The 17,688-nt window shown below is 38.1% G+C and overlaps 1 protein-coding gene across 2 annotated transcripts in view; it reads left to right on the top strand.

The window, feature by feature from the left end:
• Positions 1 to 17,688, top strand: part of GPR155 (G protein-coupled receptor 155) — a 30,636-nt gene that overhangs the window by 10,631 nt on the left and 2,317 nt on the right. For both annotated transcript variants that reach the window (XM_032880487.1, XM_032880488.1), the window contains exons 7-14: positions 2,345 to 2,429; positions 2,518 to 2,608; positions 3,619 to 3,829; positions 5,623 to 5,727; positions 10,415 to 10,551; positions 11,989 to 12,084; positions 14,111 to 14,175; positions 15,659 to 15,796. In XM_032880487.1, coding sequence (XP_032736378.1) covers positions 2,345 to 2,429; positions 2,518 to 2,608; positions 3,619 to 3,829; positions 5,623 to 5,727; positions 10,415 to 10,551; positions 11,989 to 12,084; positions 14,111 to 14,175; positions 15,659 to 15,796 — 928 coding nt within the window. The remainder of the gene's footprint in view (positions 1 to 2,344; positions 2,430 to 2,517; positions 2,609 to 3,618; positions 3,830 to 5,622; positions 5,728 to 10,414; positions 10,552 to 11,988; positions 12,085 to 14,110; positions 14,176 to 15,658; positions 15,797 to 17,688) is intronic.

The following is a 17,688-nucleotide window of genomic DNA, read 5'->3' as shown; positions in this document are numbered from 1 at the left end:
TGCTTGAGGGCTCGGTTCGGTTTGCATCACGTGATGTTATGCCCATGGGGTCCTTGGCCTGAGTTAAGCTAGAAAGAAGAACTCAAGGAAAAACATGGGGCAGATGTGTGTTTGTACAAGCAGATAAGCAATAAAGGCCAGGTCTTAGGATCTAGCTGGTGACATATCTTGTGTAACGTAAGAGTTTTCAGAAGATGTCAAGTAAAAGAGCCTAAAGACTTTTATTCCCAAATACAGTTGGGCAACTTGATCTCTAATACTTAGATTTCTTAAGGCAAAGTTTACCATGTGAATAGGAGAGCAGCAAATAGATCATTGTATCAGAAATTCCCAAGTGTCTGTGAAATCCTCTTTAAGCATACATGCCAAAATCTATCTAGAGACCTTGTTCTGAATTCCTGGATCCCAGGGAAGGTGCTCTTCAACCGTGAGATTATTAGGCTAGAACAGAATTTTAGACCTAAATTGTCGTTTGAAATCATCCTGTTCAGCCATTTTCAGTTTCACCCATTTGCCTACCATCTTTACAATTTTTGCTGCATCTGCATGCCACTTGTCCTTTTTTTAATTTTTCCCTAAAAATTTACTCACTTTTTTTACTTAAATAAATTGAACCTTATAGTAATAAAATCCCAAGTTTCCTGTGCTAGTTTTTCACATACGTGTTAAACACAAAACTAGTCCAAAAATTTCATATAGTCTCTTGTGCTTTGGAAACACTGGTATAGTGTAAGTCCTTTATTTTTCAAATGAGTTCAGTGAGGCCCAAAATGTTTAACCTATTCAGGTAGGAACTCTCACAGCTTCTGCCAGCAACCTGGGGGAGATCCAGGACCTGCCTGGGCCTGTTTGTAGACCAGTCTTTGCATAAGACAAGAATGATGACCTTTGGGACTTTGAAGAATGCTCTCACTTCCATAATAGCACACTGTTGGGTACCTTGTTGAAAACCTAGAACTATAGAAGGCACAAATGTATTTAGGAAGGAGCTGTGGCATTAGAGTACCTCCTGAACTTGCGGGTTCTCTGTAAGAAAAACAATTTGCAAGAGCCTCGGTGTTCATTTGTATTATTCTAGCACAGTGTTACTTAATCTGTACGGTCTTGGGTCTGGGTATGAATTCCGTATATACAGCTAATAAACAACTTTAAAACCGAAGCAGATTCACAGATGAGAGTCCCAATTACAAACTCGGTAATTCTTATTGGCAACATTCATGACATGACAAAGGATCTTGTTTTGCTAATCTGAATCACAACTTGAAATGTAAAATGGAACTCATTTCTCTGGTTAGGATTTTAAAAAAAAAAAAATTTTTTTTTTTTTTTTTTTTTTTTTTTTTTAGCATGGTTTGCCTTTACTTTCATGTGTGGGCTTATGACCTGGTTCATCTCACTGTGTTTCTCTCTTCAGACTACCATAGAACCTTCGCTGGGATCATGTGTTGTGATAGTTGGCCTTCACTTGGCTCAAACTTACCATTTAACCAGATGCTAGCTCTGAGATTATGAGACAGTGCTATGGTTATAAGATGGGCATCTTAGATGATTATCATTGAAAATATACCAAAGAGACTTAAAATTTCTCACAGAAATGTCTATATCCTGCAGAATATGTCTTAAGAACCCTAGGGGTCCGCGGACGAGTTTTAGAAACACTGCTAAGAGTTTGTAGTCCTGCTCTGCCCTCTGCTGGCTATGTGGCTTGGGCAAACCCTTGTGTCCATATCTATAAAATGAAGGTGTTCATTTCAAGCAATGATCCCTTCCAACTCTGAAGCTCTAAGATTCTACAACTACATAGGATTTATGAAAAAGGATGTTACTTGTATAAATAATTGGATTTAAGATGAAAGGAATGCTCAAGAGTTTTAAAACATTTATTTTTGCATTAAGTTCACATTATATTTTTATTAAGTTCTATCATTTAGACTTGGGGCATTTTCCAAAAACTGAACCAGGGTAAGAATTGCCTATACTTTCTTAGCACCGGCAGAGTGAGGGTGTTTTTATTTTTAGACTTGCTCTGTATCCAGTTAAAATTTTTTTTAACAAATATATAAATTCCAAACACCAATCAAAAGAATAAACTGATTTGAGCTTTTGAAAACTTCCTCATATATAAAACAAGAAGATTTGAGTAAAGAAATAATACAGGAAGGAAAACACGAATGATTATGAGACAAACATGCTTCAAAATATTGAGGCCAGTATTTACTTAGAAAGAGTAAATTCTAGGATCTAAACCCCCAACTACCATCGAAATAAGCTTGGTTAAAGTTCTGAGGTCTGATCAACATCGAGAGTAACCATCTACCTTTCAATTTCTGTTTCTTGTTCTTAGGCCTTCTGGCAATTTCTTTGTTTCTTTTGAAAAAGAGAGAGAGTGTACAAATTCCTGTTGGAATCATCATAATATCTGGCTGGGGGTAAGTGGATAGTTTTCTGTTTGCCTATATGTTTCCATGTACACAGTTACTATTCATTGTCTCATTCTCTCTCTAAACCTTATTCCAGAATTCCTGCTCTCCTTGTTGGTGTTCTTCTGATAACTGGAAAACATAATGGAGATAGCATTGACTCAGCCTTCTTCTATGGAAAGGAGCAGGTAAGAAGAGGTTTCTGATAGTTTTTTTTCTTGTGAACATCTCTTTTTCCTTTGTTCCTGTGTTTTGCTATAACTTATATTAAAGTTATTTTGAAAATCTATTCCAATTTATTGTATAGCCCACTAGTGATCCTATATCACTTTGTTAAGTCACACTTTGAACTGTGGTGAAGATTTTATAGGTCTTCATCCATTTTAAGCTGAGGATTTCCAAATGCTTGAAACTTATTGGGTCATCTTAAACCCACTTGTGAATTCTGTTTTCTCTACTGGAGGAAATAGTGATTAATTTAAAGCTATTTAGTAAGTCAGCAGTAGTAATAAAAGCCATGTTCTTGACTTTCAATCCTATTATAAGTATAAATTTTAGAACAATAAGTACCTGGGGAAAAATGTTTTTGATAAGCCATAGTGTATCTGCTGATCAAAATTCTCTAGGGCTAGCCTCAAGGATGTGTGTTTTTGTTCTTAAAAAAAAAACCTTCAAGAGATTTTGATTTCTTATCCTCTTTTTTATTTCATAATTTTGAATTTTATTGGGTCGCTGTGGGAATAAACAAGATTAGATGTATAAAAGACTTTGACCAGTGCTGGCATATGTTAGTATGCAATTAGTATTAGTCAGAATTATTTATGTTTAGTATTATTACCATAACAGTGTCTCCTGTTGAAGTATGCTTGAATGCCGTATTAAAGCAAGCAAAAACTGAAATAAAAAAGGTCTGTAAGCAGTCATTTAGCTTGCTTACAGAGGAAACCAATGATATTGATGGAGAGTGAAAGAAGCCACTACAGATCTTATTTTCTCTTCAAGTTAATCCTAATTTCTCTTCAAATAACTTGCTCCCTTTCATATTCTTACTCCTTTTTGAGAACCACTGTTCCAGAGCATTTATAGCTGTGGAGAGATTGCCTTTCCCACCAAACAAAAATTCTCTTAAGTTGTGCTACTAAGGTGATCAAGCTGGGATTATGCAAAGTGGCCTAATGTCTCTCTGCAATACTGGCAGATGGTCATCACAGCAGTCACCCTGTTCTGCAGCATCGTGATAGCTGGCATATCACTCATGTGCATGAACCGCACCACCCAAGCAGGACGCTATGAAGGGTTCGACCAGTCTCAGAACCACAAAACAGCAGAGCCTGGGAACGCTGCCTTTGAGGAGAGTCCAGGGTCAGCAAACGAACCAGAACCTTTTACAAGTTCTATCCCAGAAACAGGTATGATACCGACATAAAAAGACACTCTTACGTGCCTATATAGCCTGTATCCTAAGTGTTTTGCTTCAGGGAACTTTCTTGATCTTGGGGTCATGAGATCAAGTCCCATGTCAGGCTCTGTGCATGCCCTGTATGTATGTCATTGAACTGGGCTCGCTTTATGTCTGTTTTCTGAACAATTTCATCTTAGCTGACTTAAGCCTTCAAACTTCTGAAGATAGGAGGGCTGGGCCAGATGATCTCTGTATTTTCTTTTCTATTATTCTGTGGTTCTATTTTAACCTTGAGATGGCATCATTATCTTAAATATAGAAAGACACTTCTAATACCTTATTATAGATGGTGGTTTTTATACTTTGAAATCTTTTCTCTTAAGAACACTGCTGAAGAATTAAATCATGTTATCAATGAAAATTTCAGCCTAGGCATTATTCCTTTTTCTAGCGTATTAAATTTTAATACACTTTGTCACTGAAGTTGTTATTCTATTAGAATCCACACTAGAAAAAAAAAAAAAAGAATCCATGTGAAGGAGCACCATGTCTTATATCTGTGTTTAAAGGACACTGCATGAGGTGCGTGGGTGGCTCAGTCGGTTAAGCATCTGTCTTCCACTCAGGTCATGATCCCAGAGTCCTAAGGTCAGGTGCCCTGCTCAGCGGGACATCTGCTTCTCCCTCTCCTGCTCCCCCTGCTCGTAAATAAATAAAATTTTCAATAACTAAAGGCTACTGCATGCACCCTCTGACTATGTGGAGGAGAAGCTATAGCTCTATAAAGCAGATGTCTCAAGGCATCTTCCATAAACCAATCAGCCTATAAAGCAGCAAGGGATTTTCAGCAGTGTATGTCTGAGAAGACAAAAGAATAAGATTGTTTTGACTGCATTTTCTAGACTGGTAGGAAACACGTTCTTGAAAGAAGCAAGTCTTGAGCTGAACATAAAGGAGGAGATGATTTCAAAGAATTAACAAGAGTGGGAATTGCGCGCGTGCCTAACTAGTCTGCAGACCTGAACAGGCATGGGGTTGATGGAGAACGCTAAAGAATTGTCCGGGAATTGGAGCACCTGGGTGGCTCAGTGGGCTAAAGCCTCTGCCTTCAGCTCAGGTCATGTTCCCAGGGTCCTGGGATCGAGCTCCACATGGGGCTCTCTGTTCAACAGGGAGCCTGCTTCCCTTCCTCTCTCTCTGCCTGCCTCTCTGCCTACTTGTGATCTCTGTCTGTCAAATAGATAAATAAAATCTTAAAAAAAAAAAAAAAAAGAATTGTCTGGGAAGAAGGGCCTTGTTAGATAGTGGGGGTGGTTGGATGGAGAAAGAGGGGCCAAGTCCTCAGGAGCTTTCAAATTCAGGCCAAGGAGTTTCAATTGACTACAGTAAACAATAGAGCACTAGGGCATGTTTTTAAGGAGTGATGAAGTAAAAGCTGTAGTTGAAGAAAGTGTTCAAATTCTTAGTTGTCAAAGCACAGTGGTAACTAATAAAAACAGCTGGATAGAAATACTCTTCCTTGTCATGCAATGAGGAGACAATATGTAAAAGGGCCAGTCCTTTGCCTGCTGTTCTTTAAATGTTAACCTCCAAATAAGCACATGTAAATTCTTCTTGATAGACATCATGTGAACACGTTTCCATTGTGGCTGCATGGGAAATGTGTGTGTGTGTGTGTGTGTGTGTGTGTGTGTGTACGAGTGGGTGGGTTGTCTGGTTTGGTATGGTTTGGCATCTCTAGAAGTTATCCATTTCTCTTGTGGTTGGGCCTTATTCTCCTGTGCTATTTTATCTACCTAGGTTGTTGCTCCTGCTCCATGGGAAATGGTGGATCACACTGCCCGTCCGTTGAGCCGGTAGCAAACACAAGCACCAGTGGGCTTGTGACTCCTTCATTTGAGAAAAGTAAGTGCCTCCAGCTATGAGCATGGGCCTAAGGAACAGAAGAGTCCTATCCTTATACCTTAAAAGATTTCAGCTTAGGATTTCACAGACGCTACACTGCTTATGTAATCTCAAATAAGTTGGGGAGAAGTGCTGATAGGGTAATAATTGTTCATGGATAGAGTACTCATTTAAAAAAATAAAGTTCGGGGAACCTGGGTGACCCAGTTGGTTAAGTATCCAACTCTTGATCTCAGCTGGGTCTTGGTCTCAGGTTTGTGAGTTCAGACCCCACATTGGACTCCACAGTAGGTATGGAGCCTACTTAAACAAATAATAATAAAAAATAATAAAGTTCTTATAATATAGTAATTGGTGGTATTATATACACATTTTTCCAATAAATTTAACCCGTGTAATGATTCCAAGAAGTTTGCCACATGCACCATTTCCTTTTTTTTTTTTTGGACTTTTTTCTTATTTTAACAGCTGAGACTTTTCCCCCACTCATTTCCTTTGGGGCCAAGACCAATTAGTGCTTAATTATCTTTTGAATCTATATACTTTCAATATACCCTTTCTTACAAAATAAGAAAAATTTTTGAAACTAAAAACCTTTGACATACAAAGTAAAAGACTGAATTACAGTTGTGGTCTGAATTTCAGGTTATTTGTTTACTTGAGCTAAAGTTGGTATGTAACATTATATTAGTATAAGGTGTACAACACAGTAGTTCAAAATTTGTATACATGACACAGTGATCACCACAATAAGTCTTATTACCACCCCTTCACTCTTTTCACCCTGCCCTAACCCCCTTCCCCTCTGATAATCAGCAGTCTGTTTCAACCTTGCCTTAGCTCTTGGTTGTCGCTAGACCCTTTGCGATTATCAGCCTGATTTATTCTTGATGGTTTCAGTTGGTGAGGGTGTGCTTTGGACCCGTGCAAAGGCAGGGACCTAGGTCCAGGCAGATTAGAAGCCAGGTCCTCAGGCAGCAGCTGTTAAAGTATGCAAATATATACAATCCCGTGGGACCACAATCCTAGACACTGCTGACCTCTAGACCAGGAGATCTGCAGGTATCCCCTGGGTGATAGTTGCCAAAAATCAGGGCTTCAGTCAAGTATAAAAGATCCTTTCTGGGAGATACCAGTGAGCTGTGGCAAGGCCAAGTTCAGGGGAGAGGTGTGCACAGGTGGTGTGTCCCTGCTTATGTCCTCTGAGAGTGCTTCTGCAGCCTTTAGATGTGTGGCTTTAACCTGAAGTTCGTCCCTCAGGTGAAAGCTTCTGGACAATCAAATGGGTCTTTTCCATGTGCAGTCTGGGGCTGTATTTCAGTTTGCTGTCTGTATATTGCCCAGGATATAGTATCCTGTTCAGCACAATCTTTTCAGTTGTTACCCATGGACCCCAGATGCACAGGCCTCTCCAGCCACCAGAACTAGGCAGTTGAGTGGCCTCTGTGTGGATTGAGTTTGCCCGCCAGTTTTAGCAAGGCCATGGGAGAGTGTTGGGTGTGGGACATGCTTGTGCCAGGAAAGAGCATCCGGGGTGGGGCACATCTGCAATTTTAGCAGAGCTGGAGAAGAGCGTTCTGGGAGGGACATGCCTTGGTTTTAGCCATGTTATGTATGCCCGCACCTGCCTCCCTAGCAAGGTAGAGGAAGAGTGCGAAAATTGGCACTCTCCAGCAGTTCCATCCACAAGGAAAATTCCCATGAATCTTTAAGATTAGCAGTTGAATCTCCTTCACATATAATCCAGCCACCTCTCAAACTGCTGCCTTTGTGCTGCTTGCCCAGATGGGTGAGTCCATGCATGAGCCCCTCAAAAGGAGTATCTCAGATCTTCACAGCCCTTGGGCCCCCTGGACATAAGCCCCATGTTTGGGGCCTCATCTGTCTAGTGCAGGTCCCAAGAGTTGTGGTTCCCGAGCTGGAGAGTTCTAAACCTGTGAATCCTTCCCTATTGTGAGTTGCTGCACCCCTGGTGAGCTTTTTGTAAGACTGCATTTCTGCCTTTCCTGCCTGGCTCAATGTGGCCATTTTCCCCTTGTTGTGGAAGAAGCAGTTCAGCTAGTCTTCAGTTCTTTTTAGGTGGGAGTTATTCCATAGAGAGTGGTAGATCTGGTGTGTCTGTGGGAGATGTGCTCAGGGTCTTCCTCTGCCACCATCTTGGACCATCCCCATGCGTGCACAATGGAATTCAAATTACTGAAAACAACTGAACACACTTAGGTGAAATTGCAGTGCACTTTCATTGATTATGCTTATTTATAATTAAGTTAGAAAGGAAAACGCCCCAAAGCCATCTTCATGACAAAACATATGTCAACTGTATTGTTGCCAAAGGCATTTCACTTTTATATAAGAAATGTGAGGATTATAAGTAACGATGTACGCAAATCACTTAGCAGAGTGTTTGGAATACTTAGTAAATGCTCATTAAACAGAGTTGCATTATAGTGGTTGTTATGAGCCAAGCAGGGTTTATATTTGGCTGCTCTCTGCTGGCTAGCAATGAATCTTTTTTTTTTTTTTAAGATTTTATTTATTTATTTGACACAGAGAGAGAGAGATCACAAGTAGGCAGAGAGACAGCAGAGAGAGAGGGGGAAGCAGGCTCCCTGCTGAGCAGAAAGCCTGATGCGGGGCTCAATCCCAGGACCCTGGGATCATGACCTGAGCCAAAGGCAGAGGCTTAACTCACTGAGCCACCGAGGCAGCCTGCTAGCAATGAATCTTAATAGTGGAACTCACACTCCTATAGAAGGAAGTGAAAATGTATCAGATGTTGAGCCTTCACTGACTTTCTGCTAGGAAACCCCATTTGGCATTCAGTTCAACTGTCTTTCAGTTTTTTATGCCACTCGCTTAAACTAATGTTTCTTTACTTTACATCATAATTCCCAAGGCTTTCCTCCTTATGTTTTCTCCCTATGCAATACACCTAATAATAAAGTCTGTCAACGACTTCAATGTGTAATTTAACATTTTTTGTCTCTGAAAATTACGTTATGTTCCCCTTATCTGTCATTTTCTTCATGAATAATGCTGATTCCTGAGAACTCTTTTATGTAGGAGCGTCTTAACATTTTCTGATCCTATTTGCAAAAGTTATACAGAAAGAAAGCCATCATATATGGACTTCATCTACTCATATAATTTAGTATCATTCCTTAAGCCTGAAATAAAGAAAGGTTGAAGGAAAACAAACTATGAACAAGTGAGAATTTTTAGAGTTTAGCAGTATAATTAATTCCTCATCCCCAAAACACTGGCACAGCACAAAGGCAAAATCAATGTTGCAATGTGTAAGAAAGGTAAATGAAAGATATTAAAATTTATTTTTATCCATTTTTATAGTATCTGTACTCAGTATTTTAAGACCAGGCTTATTATATATACTGAGATAGAATTTTTCTACACCAAGATATACACAAATAATTATTATTAAAGTAGGCTCATACTAGAGAGACAGTTTGGCAGACTGCTTTCTTTTCACATATCAACACTGTGCACTTCCCTGTGCTGTTAGCCAAAATGTTGGGCCATATTTAATGACTGTGTATGTCCTTTTCTGGAAACAGGCTCTAGGAAATACAAATTTTTATGATTGCCTTGAGAGTTAAGAGCTGTAAAATTGTGGTTTCATCTTTGACTTTTAAAAATCAGACTGTATGTTCAATTAGACATCCATTTTGTAAAACATATTTTCCCCTGCTTTTGAGGCCATGGCCATATTGGAGCTGAGGCAGGAGAGCACAGGTTTCTTGGGAAAGGCCCCTCCCCTTTAGGCCAGAGAAGGGTCATACCTATAATTTGGACTTGCTTCTGTATGTCAGCAGAACGGTGTTTAACAGTTCTGATTTCTTAAAGGTCTTTTCTAAGGCAGGTTTTAAACTCTTTAATGAAAAGCAAGGGAGAGTAGTACATTTGTGTTACATTTAGCGAAACTAGGATATCCATGACCAATATGTAAATTTGTTACCGATGAATCATGAGCTATTAATTTAGCTTTAAAAAAAGAAATCAAGGTATAGATATAGATAGATTTATAATATATAGCTAATGGCTATAATAATAGCTGATGGCATGAGGGAAGCATCCAGTATTGCTAAGCTAAAAAAAAAAAAAAAAAAGCAAGCAGGCTGCCAAACTGTGCTTTTGTTTGATCCTACTTTAATAAAAAGTACTTGTGTGTTCTTGGTGTAGAAAAATTCTGTAAGTCAAAGGAACACCTGGGTGGGAGCATCTGCCTTCAGCTCAGGTCATGATCCCAGGAGCCTGGGATCGAGTCTCACATCAGGCTCTCTGCTCAGGGAGAGGGAGAGTCTGCTTCTCCTTCTCTCTCTGTTGCTGTGCTCTATCAGATAAATAAATAAAATCTTTAAGAAAAAAGAAAAGAAAATTTCTCTAAGTAGATACAGTAAACCTGGTCTTAAAATATATATACATTACACTGTTGACTAGTGTAGAAGGGAACTGTGGCATCCTCCTTGTATTTTTCCAGATGCAAACACTTGACAAGTAGAACTCTCCTGAGACCACATGAAAGAGCCGCCCTCAGATTCCTTCTAAAATAATATACTGATTCTGAGCTGAATGTGCATATGTGCTGGTTTGCTTTGAAAGTCATTATGAATTTAAAATGCATTCAAATAAAAAGCTCTGATTACAAATTGTTGTACTTACTGTCTTATAGATGATCATTGTGTGAGTCGCTGTAACTCCCAGAGCTGCATGTTAGTCCAGGAAGAGGAGCAGTATCTACAGAGCGGAGATCAGCAACTGACTCGACACGTGTTGCTGTGTTTACTTCTCATTATTGGCCTGTTTGCTGTAAATGTTTCTTCTGATTTTTGTTTGGGGGCCATTTCTTTAAATGTTTGGCAAAGATTTTATTCAGGCATCTGGGGGAAACTTAGTCGCTGCTTCTGGGAGGGGTGGGTGGCAACCAGGCCAGTCTGAATCCCGACCTTGAGCTGTTTTGGGGAGCAAGGGAGGTGAAGAATTCACAGCACTCTGTAGCCTAAATGCCCAAATAGCCTATTTGGTTTAGTCTCTGAACCTGTAATTTGGTAAGACCAGGTATCTCCATGCTGTGTATAGGGCTGCTTATTCTAACATATTCCTTGCAAGACCGACCTCAGTAGATAAATGCCGACATGGTTTCGCAGGAGACATTCGTCAGATAAATAAGCTTTTAAACAGAATTTTTCATTATGAAAATAACACAACCACCTCATACCATGGATAGTTATAAGATTACTGCCTTCTATTTTTAATACACTTTTCCTGGTTCTAATTGTCATACAGATTTATACCCTGTTTTGTCACCTGTGTCAACCATTTTCATGTTGCTACATAGTTGTTCCTAACTGTTACTGGAAATGGCTCCTCAATAAACCATAGAGGAGATATGTTATAATTTACTCAACCACTTTCTTAGGGATGGTTATTCCTAGTTCTTCAAAATGCTTAAATAGACATCTCCATGTAATATTTCTGTGTGATAGACTCTCAAAGTTGGGAAACCTAGACCAAAGAGTACAAATAGTTGGATGCATTCTCTCAAATTGTTTTCTAAAGGAATAGTATAGATTTGTCAAAGTACTCTCACCAGCACTGAATGTTAAAAATTTTTAAATTTTATCATTTTGTCAGTGAAATGCGGCATTTTTTCAATGCATTTCTCTGATTCCTAGGGGCTTTTAGAATGTTTTATGTCCTCTTTTGTGCATTATCAGTTATTATTATAGAATTCTTTGAGATGGTTCAAGTGTAACTTGCCTAGAGATGAGAGGTAGACCGTATAACATATGAAGAAACCTTTTTACATGGGGACGCTGGTTGCATAGAAAGCGATCAGCCAGCACCATTTTAACTGCTATTTAAGAAAAAAATCAAAAAGTAAGAAATGCTGCCAAGAACTGCTGCTTAGTGATGTGATTGTTTTCATTGTGTAGAACTAATTTTAAAATCAGTCCTGTCTTGGGCTAGTCGGCAGACCTGATGTGTTATGTAAGCTTCTGTATTATAGCGCATGTCTTCTTGCTTCAAGTCTGATCAAATTAGATGCTGTTTGAATGACATCTGTCAAGAGGAGAGGTTGAAACCTCTTGTTCAAAAGACAAAGCCTCTATATTCTCTCAGTGTTTTTCCTTTTAGTCTTTTTCTGCCTAATTATTAAGCAGATAAGTTATTGTACTGTGTTCTGGGTAGGGAGAAATGATCAGCTAGCTTCATTTTAAAATACTATTTTTCCTTCCTTTACAGAATCTTTCCAGTTGTTTATGGTGGCTATTCAACCAAGAACCTGGAAGGCTCTATGTTGAGTTACAGTTTTTCTGTGCTGTATTTAACTTTGGCCAGGTATTTATTTCCTGAGAACTTTGAGGGCTTTTTTTGTTTTGTTTTGTTTTCCTGGATGGGCTGTTTAGGGGGTAGTGGTGCGGATGTTGTTGTTTTCTTTTAAATCAAAAGGGTTTTAGTTGGTTTGCCAGCTGCTGGTATGCATGGCAGCTGACAGCTGTTGCCGGTCTCCATATTGGTTCAAGTCATCAGAATGCACACGGAGTGTTTCAATCAGAAACACCAAATCGTTTTTTGCTTTGGTTTTAAAATAAAGAATGATAATTTAAGCAGGGACAAGATGTTCCAGTTTCTTTTTAAACTTTGTGACTGTCTTAATAAGTCACTTTGGGAAAAAGAGTTACCTTCCCTGAGCCTTTAGTTTAGTCACTTAAATTGATGAATGTTGTTTCATTTATATTTCGATGTTTCTCGGACAATAGGTACTTAAATCTTTTTTAGAAAATCTTGTGGTGGGTAAATAAATTTTGACCAGGAATAGTTAGTTACTGTTCCTTGAGGACCTACTACTATATGCCAACCATTATTAAGCATTATACATCAGTCATCTTATTTAAACATAAAGAATACCTACAAAGTAGACATTATCATTCCCAGTTTACAAATTAGAAATGAAAGTTCCATGGAGAACTAATATAATAGATGCTATTGTTTTTATGTCACTATTAAAATGGATATTTAAGGATAAGTGATATTTTGTGTATTGGGAGGATACTTTTATGTGTAAAGTTCAAAATGTGATTGTTTTCAATCCCTTACCTTTTAATCAGGGAACCTTAGTCCCCAGACTAAGTATCAGGTTGAAAAAAATACTGTGTTTGAAAACACTGGTTTTAATAACTGACTGAGTCAGTTAACATTTATCAGTAAACACTCTTGCACATTTTATCCTAACATTAATTTCTTGAAATATTTCTGGTTTGTTTAGCCATTATTGTGGGAGCAAAAGGACTCTGTCCAGATAGATAAGTGACCTGTTCAGCTTATTACAGATAGATTCAAGTATCCTGGGCTACTTGATGCCTACCTCACTTTGTGACTCTGTGTGAGATCTGATTTTGTGCCCAAGACCTATAAAATACTAGGTTGAAAACTCATAGTTTCACTCAGCATTTTGTATTCAGCAAAGCCACTCCAGGCTGAGTCACCCCAACACTGGGACCGAGAGGGCTTCACAAAGAAGCTAATGCCAGGAATGTTGCATTTGAAATGGTACCCCCTCAGCTAATGGCCCCGGTGTTTCAAAGGAGAGAGAGAGACCCTCCCCACACCACCAGCACCACCACATCCCATCTAGGTGTTATAGTAAGATCATTCCTTTTTGGTTGTTTACAGTTTGGGGGTAAAGAAAGGTAGATCCTTTGTGCAGTGTATTACATTCTCCATCCCACCTCCTACCAACCAGCACTTAGATCCTTATACCGCTGCGCCTGACAAATGGCAGTTCCCAGCCTCTTGCCTCCCCAAGCAGGCGCAACTGTCCAGATCTGTGGCTGACTTCCAGCGCCAGTTTGCTTCATCACTCCCAAAGTCTTCAAAGCCTTTCTATAAGCACCTAGCCAACTTCATTTCACGTAAAGTTCACATAAAGTTCAGTTACTTCCTTAGAACCAAATACTATATAATTCTATAATTTCTGAAGTGTTAATAGAGAAATAGTAAATACCTAATCCCAGTAGGAGATAATTTATTTTCTTTTTTTAAAAAGAGGAAAAAAAGACATAAAGCTCTGAAATGTTTTCATTTTTCTTCAATAAGCTAGGATGCAGATGTGGTCGCTCAGGACTGGTTTAAACCAGTGCTCCAACTAATTAGTAGGATAGATGACTAGAAAGAGGCAGCCAAGTCATACCTGCCTCCAGGCATTAAACTTTATAGAGGGCCTGACTTTTGTGTTCCATTTAAACTATTGCTGTAATCACTATGGGTTTGCTTCCCTCAGCACTAAATATGGTGGTTTCCATAACTCCCCAGTCCTTAACATTCTAGTGTTGAATTCATAACTGTAACTTTTCCTTTTCCATAGGGATTTATTTCCTTTGGCATCTTTGGATTGGACAAACATTTAATCATTCTGCCTTTCAAAAGAAGGTAAATTTAGTTTTGAAATAAATCTGTATCTGTAAAGGTAATGACAAGGCCATTCTATTAAGATACTGATATTTTTTAAGCCTTCAGTAACTGCTAGGAGACTACAGAAAGGGTAAATTGTTAAACACTGAAGAAAGGTTATATGTTGATTCACATATCTTTTGTTAATAACTATGGAGAAAATATTGGGAGAACTCTGATTAATCCAACATTGTCATTTGCATTTTAACAAGAAATGATGGATGCAGACTTCTACCTATACCATTAACTACATAAAGTAAAATGAAACTTAGAAGTGTATTTAGAGGGGCACCTGGGTGGCTCAGTGGGTTAAAGCCTCTGCCTTCGGCTCAGGTCATGATCCCAGAGTCCTGGGATCGAGTCTCGAATCAGGCTCTCTGCTCAGCGGGGAGTCAGCTTCCTCCTCTCTCTCTGCCTGCCTCTCTGCCTACTTGTGATCTTTGTCAAATAAATAAATAAAATCTTAAAAAAAAAAAAAGAAATGTATTTAGAAATGGAAATCATAGATGTTGTGCCCCCAAAGGTCTGTATTTGACAATACAGATTCTCCTTTGATATTAGGATTTCTCTTTCTATCAAACTGACAATTTATAGAAAACTAAAATTCTCTTCTTTCTAAATTTTTTTTAATTGCTTGTTGAGTTTCTTTGGATTCAGATTGAGAATTTCTTTATAATAATGATAGTGTGAATACAATAATGAAGTGGGAATTCTCCAACTTGGGAGTGGCAGGAAAGGGGGGGGCACAAGACTTTGTATATCCTCATTTGTTTTCAAAATCAAAATTGGTAGAAATTGGAAGTACTGGTGGATTTTATCCAACCAACTATATAAAGAGTGCCCAGTAGATGGTCACTCTTCTTTCTTTTCCTTCTTCTTTTTTGTCATCATTGATATCATTACATTATTAAGATGTCGCTACTAGGGTCATAATCATTTCAGTAAAGAAGAAAAGCGTAATAGAAAAGTCACTGAACTTAGTTATCAGCTTCATAATGTTGACTGGGTAAAAAAGTCAACAGATCAATTGTCCAACGTTACAGAAACAGAATCATGCTGTATTCCAGATCCCAGTATTTGTCTCCGTGGTACTGAAATTGGAAAATGATTAAATAAAATATTTGATCTCTGTAAATTATTTTTGCAGCTTAAAACAGTAGAATGTAGAATAAGAAAAGAACTTCATTTATTGGCAGAAACTGAAATAGATCAAATATGTCAGGAGGGTTTATAAAATGTTCAAGTCTCAAGTCTCCCACCCTACCTCACATCACCCCCACCCCACCTGCTTGGACCAGGAAACCAAGCTCAGGTTATGTCTTTGCTTCAGAGACTAACCATATCTGCATGTTGAAGATGATACCTTTGGAAGAGCCATGTTGATGGAATGATAAGCAAGAAGGGGTTTCCTCTCAGTGTTTTCCTTTCCTTAAAAGTGGCCTCCATAAATTTTGGTTTTTAGACTTGAATTCCTATGGAATAATAAAGAGACTGCAGAAAAAAGGGGTTCTCCTGTTCCTGAGGAAATAAAAATGACCTGTCAACAATTTATCCATTATCACCGTGACCTCTGTATCCGAAACATTGTCAAGGAAAGAAGGTAAGTACAAATTCCAGATAATTATATTTTTGATGATTAATTTTGGTTTGTAACAGGCTAAGTAATGTGGTTGTAACTAACTACATGGTTATTTTCAATAGCATATTTACATGTAAAAGTTAAAATAGCTATGGGTCAGTTTATAATTTGAGAAAAAGCATTTGTAAGATTTTTACACTTTCTAAGTGTTATATAACTTCTGATTTCCATATAAAATGTGAAAACTAATTGAGAATGAACCAAGATGTAGTCAAATATTAACATTCACTTCATATTGGCCATTAGTGTCTCTCACAAAGCTATGAGATACACTGGATTTAGATGTGGCTTTCTATTCTCCATCTCCTTTCGGTACGTTATTTCATATTATTAATGACATTGTCAAGAAAATGAAATGAAATTTGTCTTTTATTAATTCTGCTGCTTATTTTTCCCTTCAAGTCCTAATCTTCAGTCTATGACATCATATTTATTCTTCTAATCCTTAAGGTATGGAGCATGCAGCAGGAAATGAATGTTACAGTGCCATGACTTTTGGTTATTATAAAAGAGAAAAAAAATAACATAAAAAGCCAAGTACTTTTATGTCTGTAACTGTGTATTTGAAAATTTATGCAGATTACCATTCAGATGCTATATTTACACATATTTACACATATTATGACAGTATATTTTATTATAAATATATAATTTTTATTTTTATAAATAAAAAAACAATATTTATTTTATTATGAATATATAATTTTTGCCAGTATAATTTTATTATTATGCCAGTATATTATTATAAACAAAAGGTAGCGTGGTATAGCTAGTAGAAAGGGGACTCACTGGTCGGTCAATGATCCCAGAGGCCAGCTCCTGAGTCTGCCACTTACGAGCTCTGAGAATTGGGCCAGTTCAATTCTCTAAACCTTTGTGTTCCTCTTTTCTAAAGTTAGATAACACATCTTTGAATTGGATAGCAAAATCTATATGATGGTCCTGTCCTCGCTCAGTTTCTGGGAATGGTCAACTATGAAGAAAATTTAGTTTCTTACCCTTAAAGACCCATAAAGAGAATGATTTCAAAGTTCCATCTGTGGATACTTCCAACGATTTACAATGATTTTTTTTAAATGAAGAAAGGGCACTCCACTTAAGAAAGGCCCACTGTGACAGCCTACTGTCGGAAGCATGGCTTTTGCTTCCGGATGAAGAGGCTCTAGCTGGTGGCCCTGTCCCTCAGCATTCTGTACGGCGGCACATTCCCTGCGACTCTCTATGGTTCCAGTGCTGCGACTGGAGCTGCCTGGTCAGTCATTAGGAAGCAATTATTATTCAGTTCGTGTCTGGGGTTATAAGTGTTGGGCCATAAGTTAAAAATCAACAAGCAGGGAGAAGGATCAGACAGAAGTTGTAATAGCCAGGCTTTTGTTCAAAGTGATATCTGTCATTGCAAAGCAGAAATTAAGACGTTACTAAGCAAAATACTGATGTTAAAATATTTTATGTCCTTGAAAAGATCTTTCACGTCTATTAATCTCTTTTCTAATTTTTATATGGAACGCTATACTCATTGGTGGTTAAGTGGTCTAAAATGTTTGTCACCTACTTCTCGTTTCATCTTGATTTTCACCCGCTGTTACATGTTGTCAAGCACCGCAAGTTTTACAGCTTGACTAATGCTTGTGGACAGACTCATGTTATCTCTTACCTATTTGTATGAAAACCTACAGAATTCCTTTAATTGGTTCTTTTACATTTTCCTCCCCCCTTGTTTATTTTTTCATATGTGAGGTACCCCTTATTTGCATTAGGAAGACAGATTTTAAATAATCAAGAAACAGATTCATGATCAAAGTACATTTTCAAGACCCAACATTGGTAGCAAGATAGATCACACTTCCTTATTT

The sequence above is a fragment of the Lontra canadensis genome, unplaced genomic scaffold (genome assembly GCF_010015895.1).
Source record: "Lontra canadensis isolate GAN:19392208 unplaced genomic scaffold, GSC_riverotter_1.0 scaffold69, whole genome shotgun sequence".
Classification (NCBI taxonomy): Eukaryota; Metazoa; Chordata; class Mammalia; order Carnivora; family Mustelidae; genus Lontra; species Lontra canadensis.
Note: the sequence above shows the minus strand (reverse complement) of the source record. Positions and strands in the feature narration are given on the sequence as shown.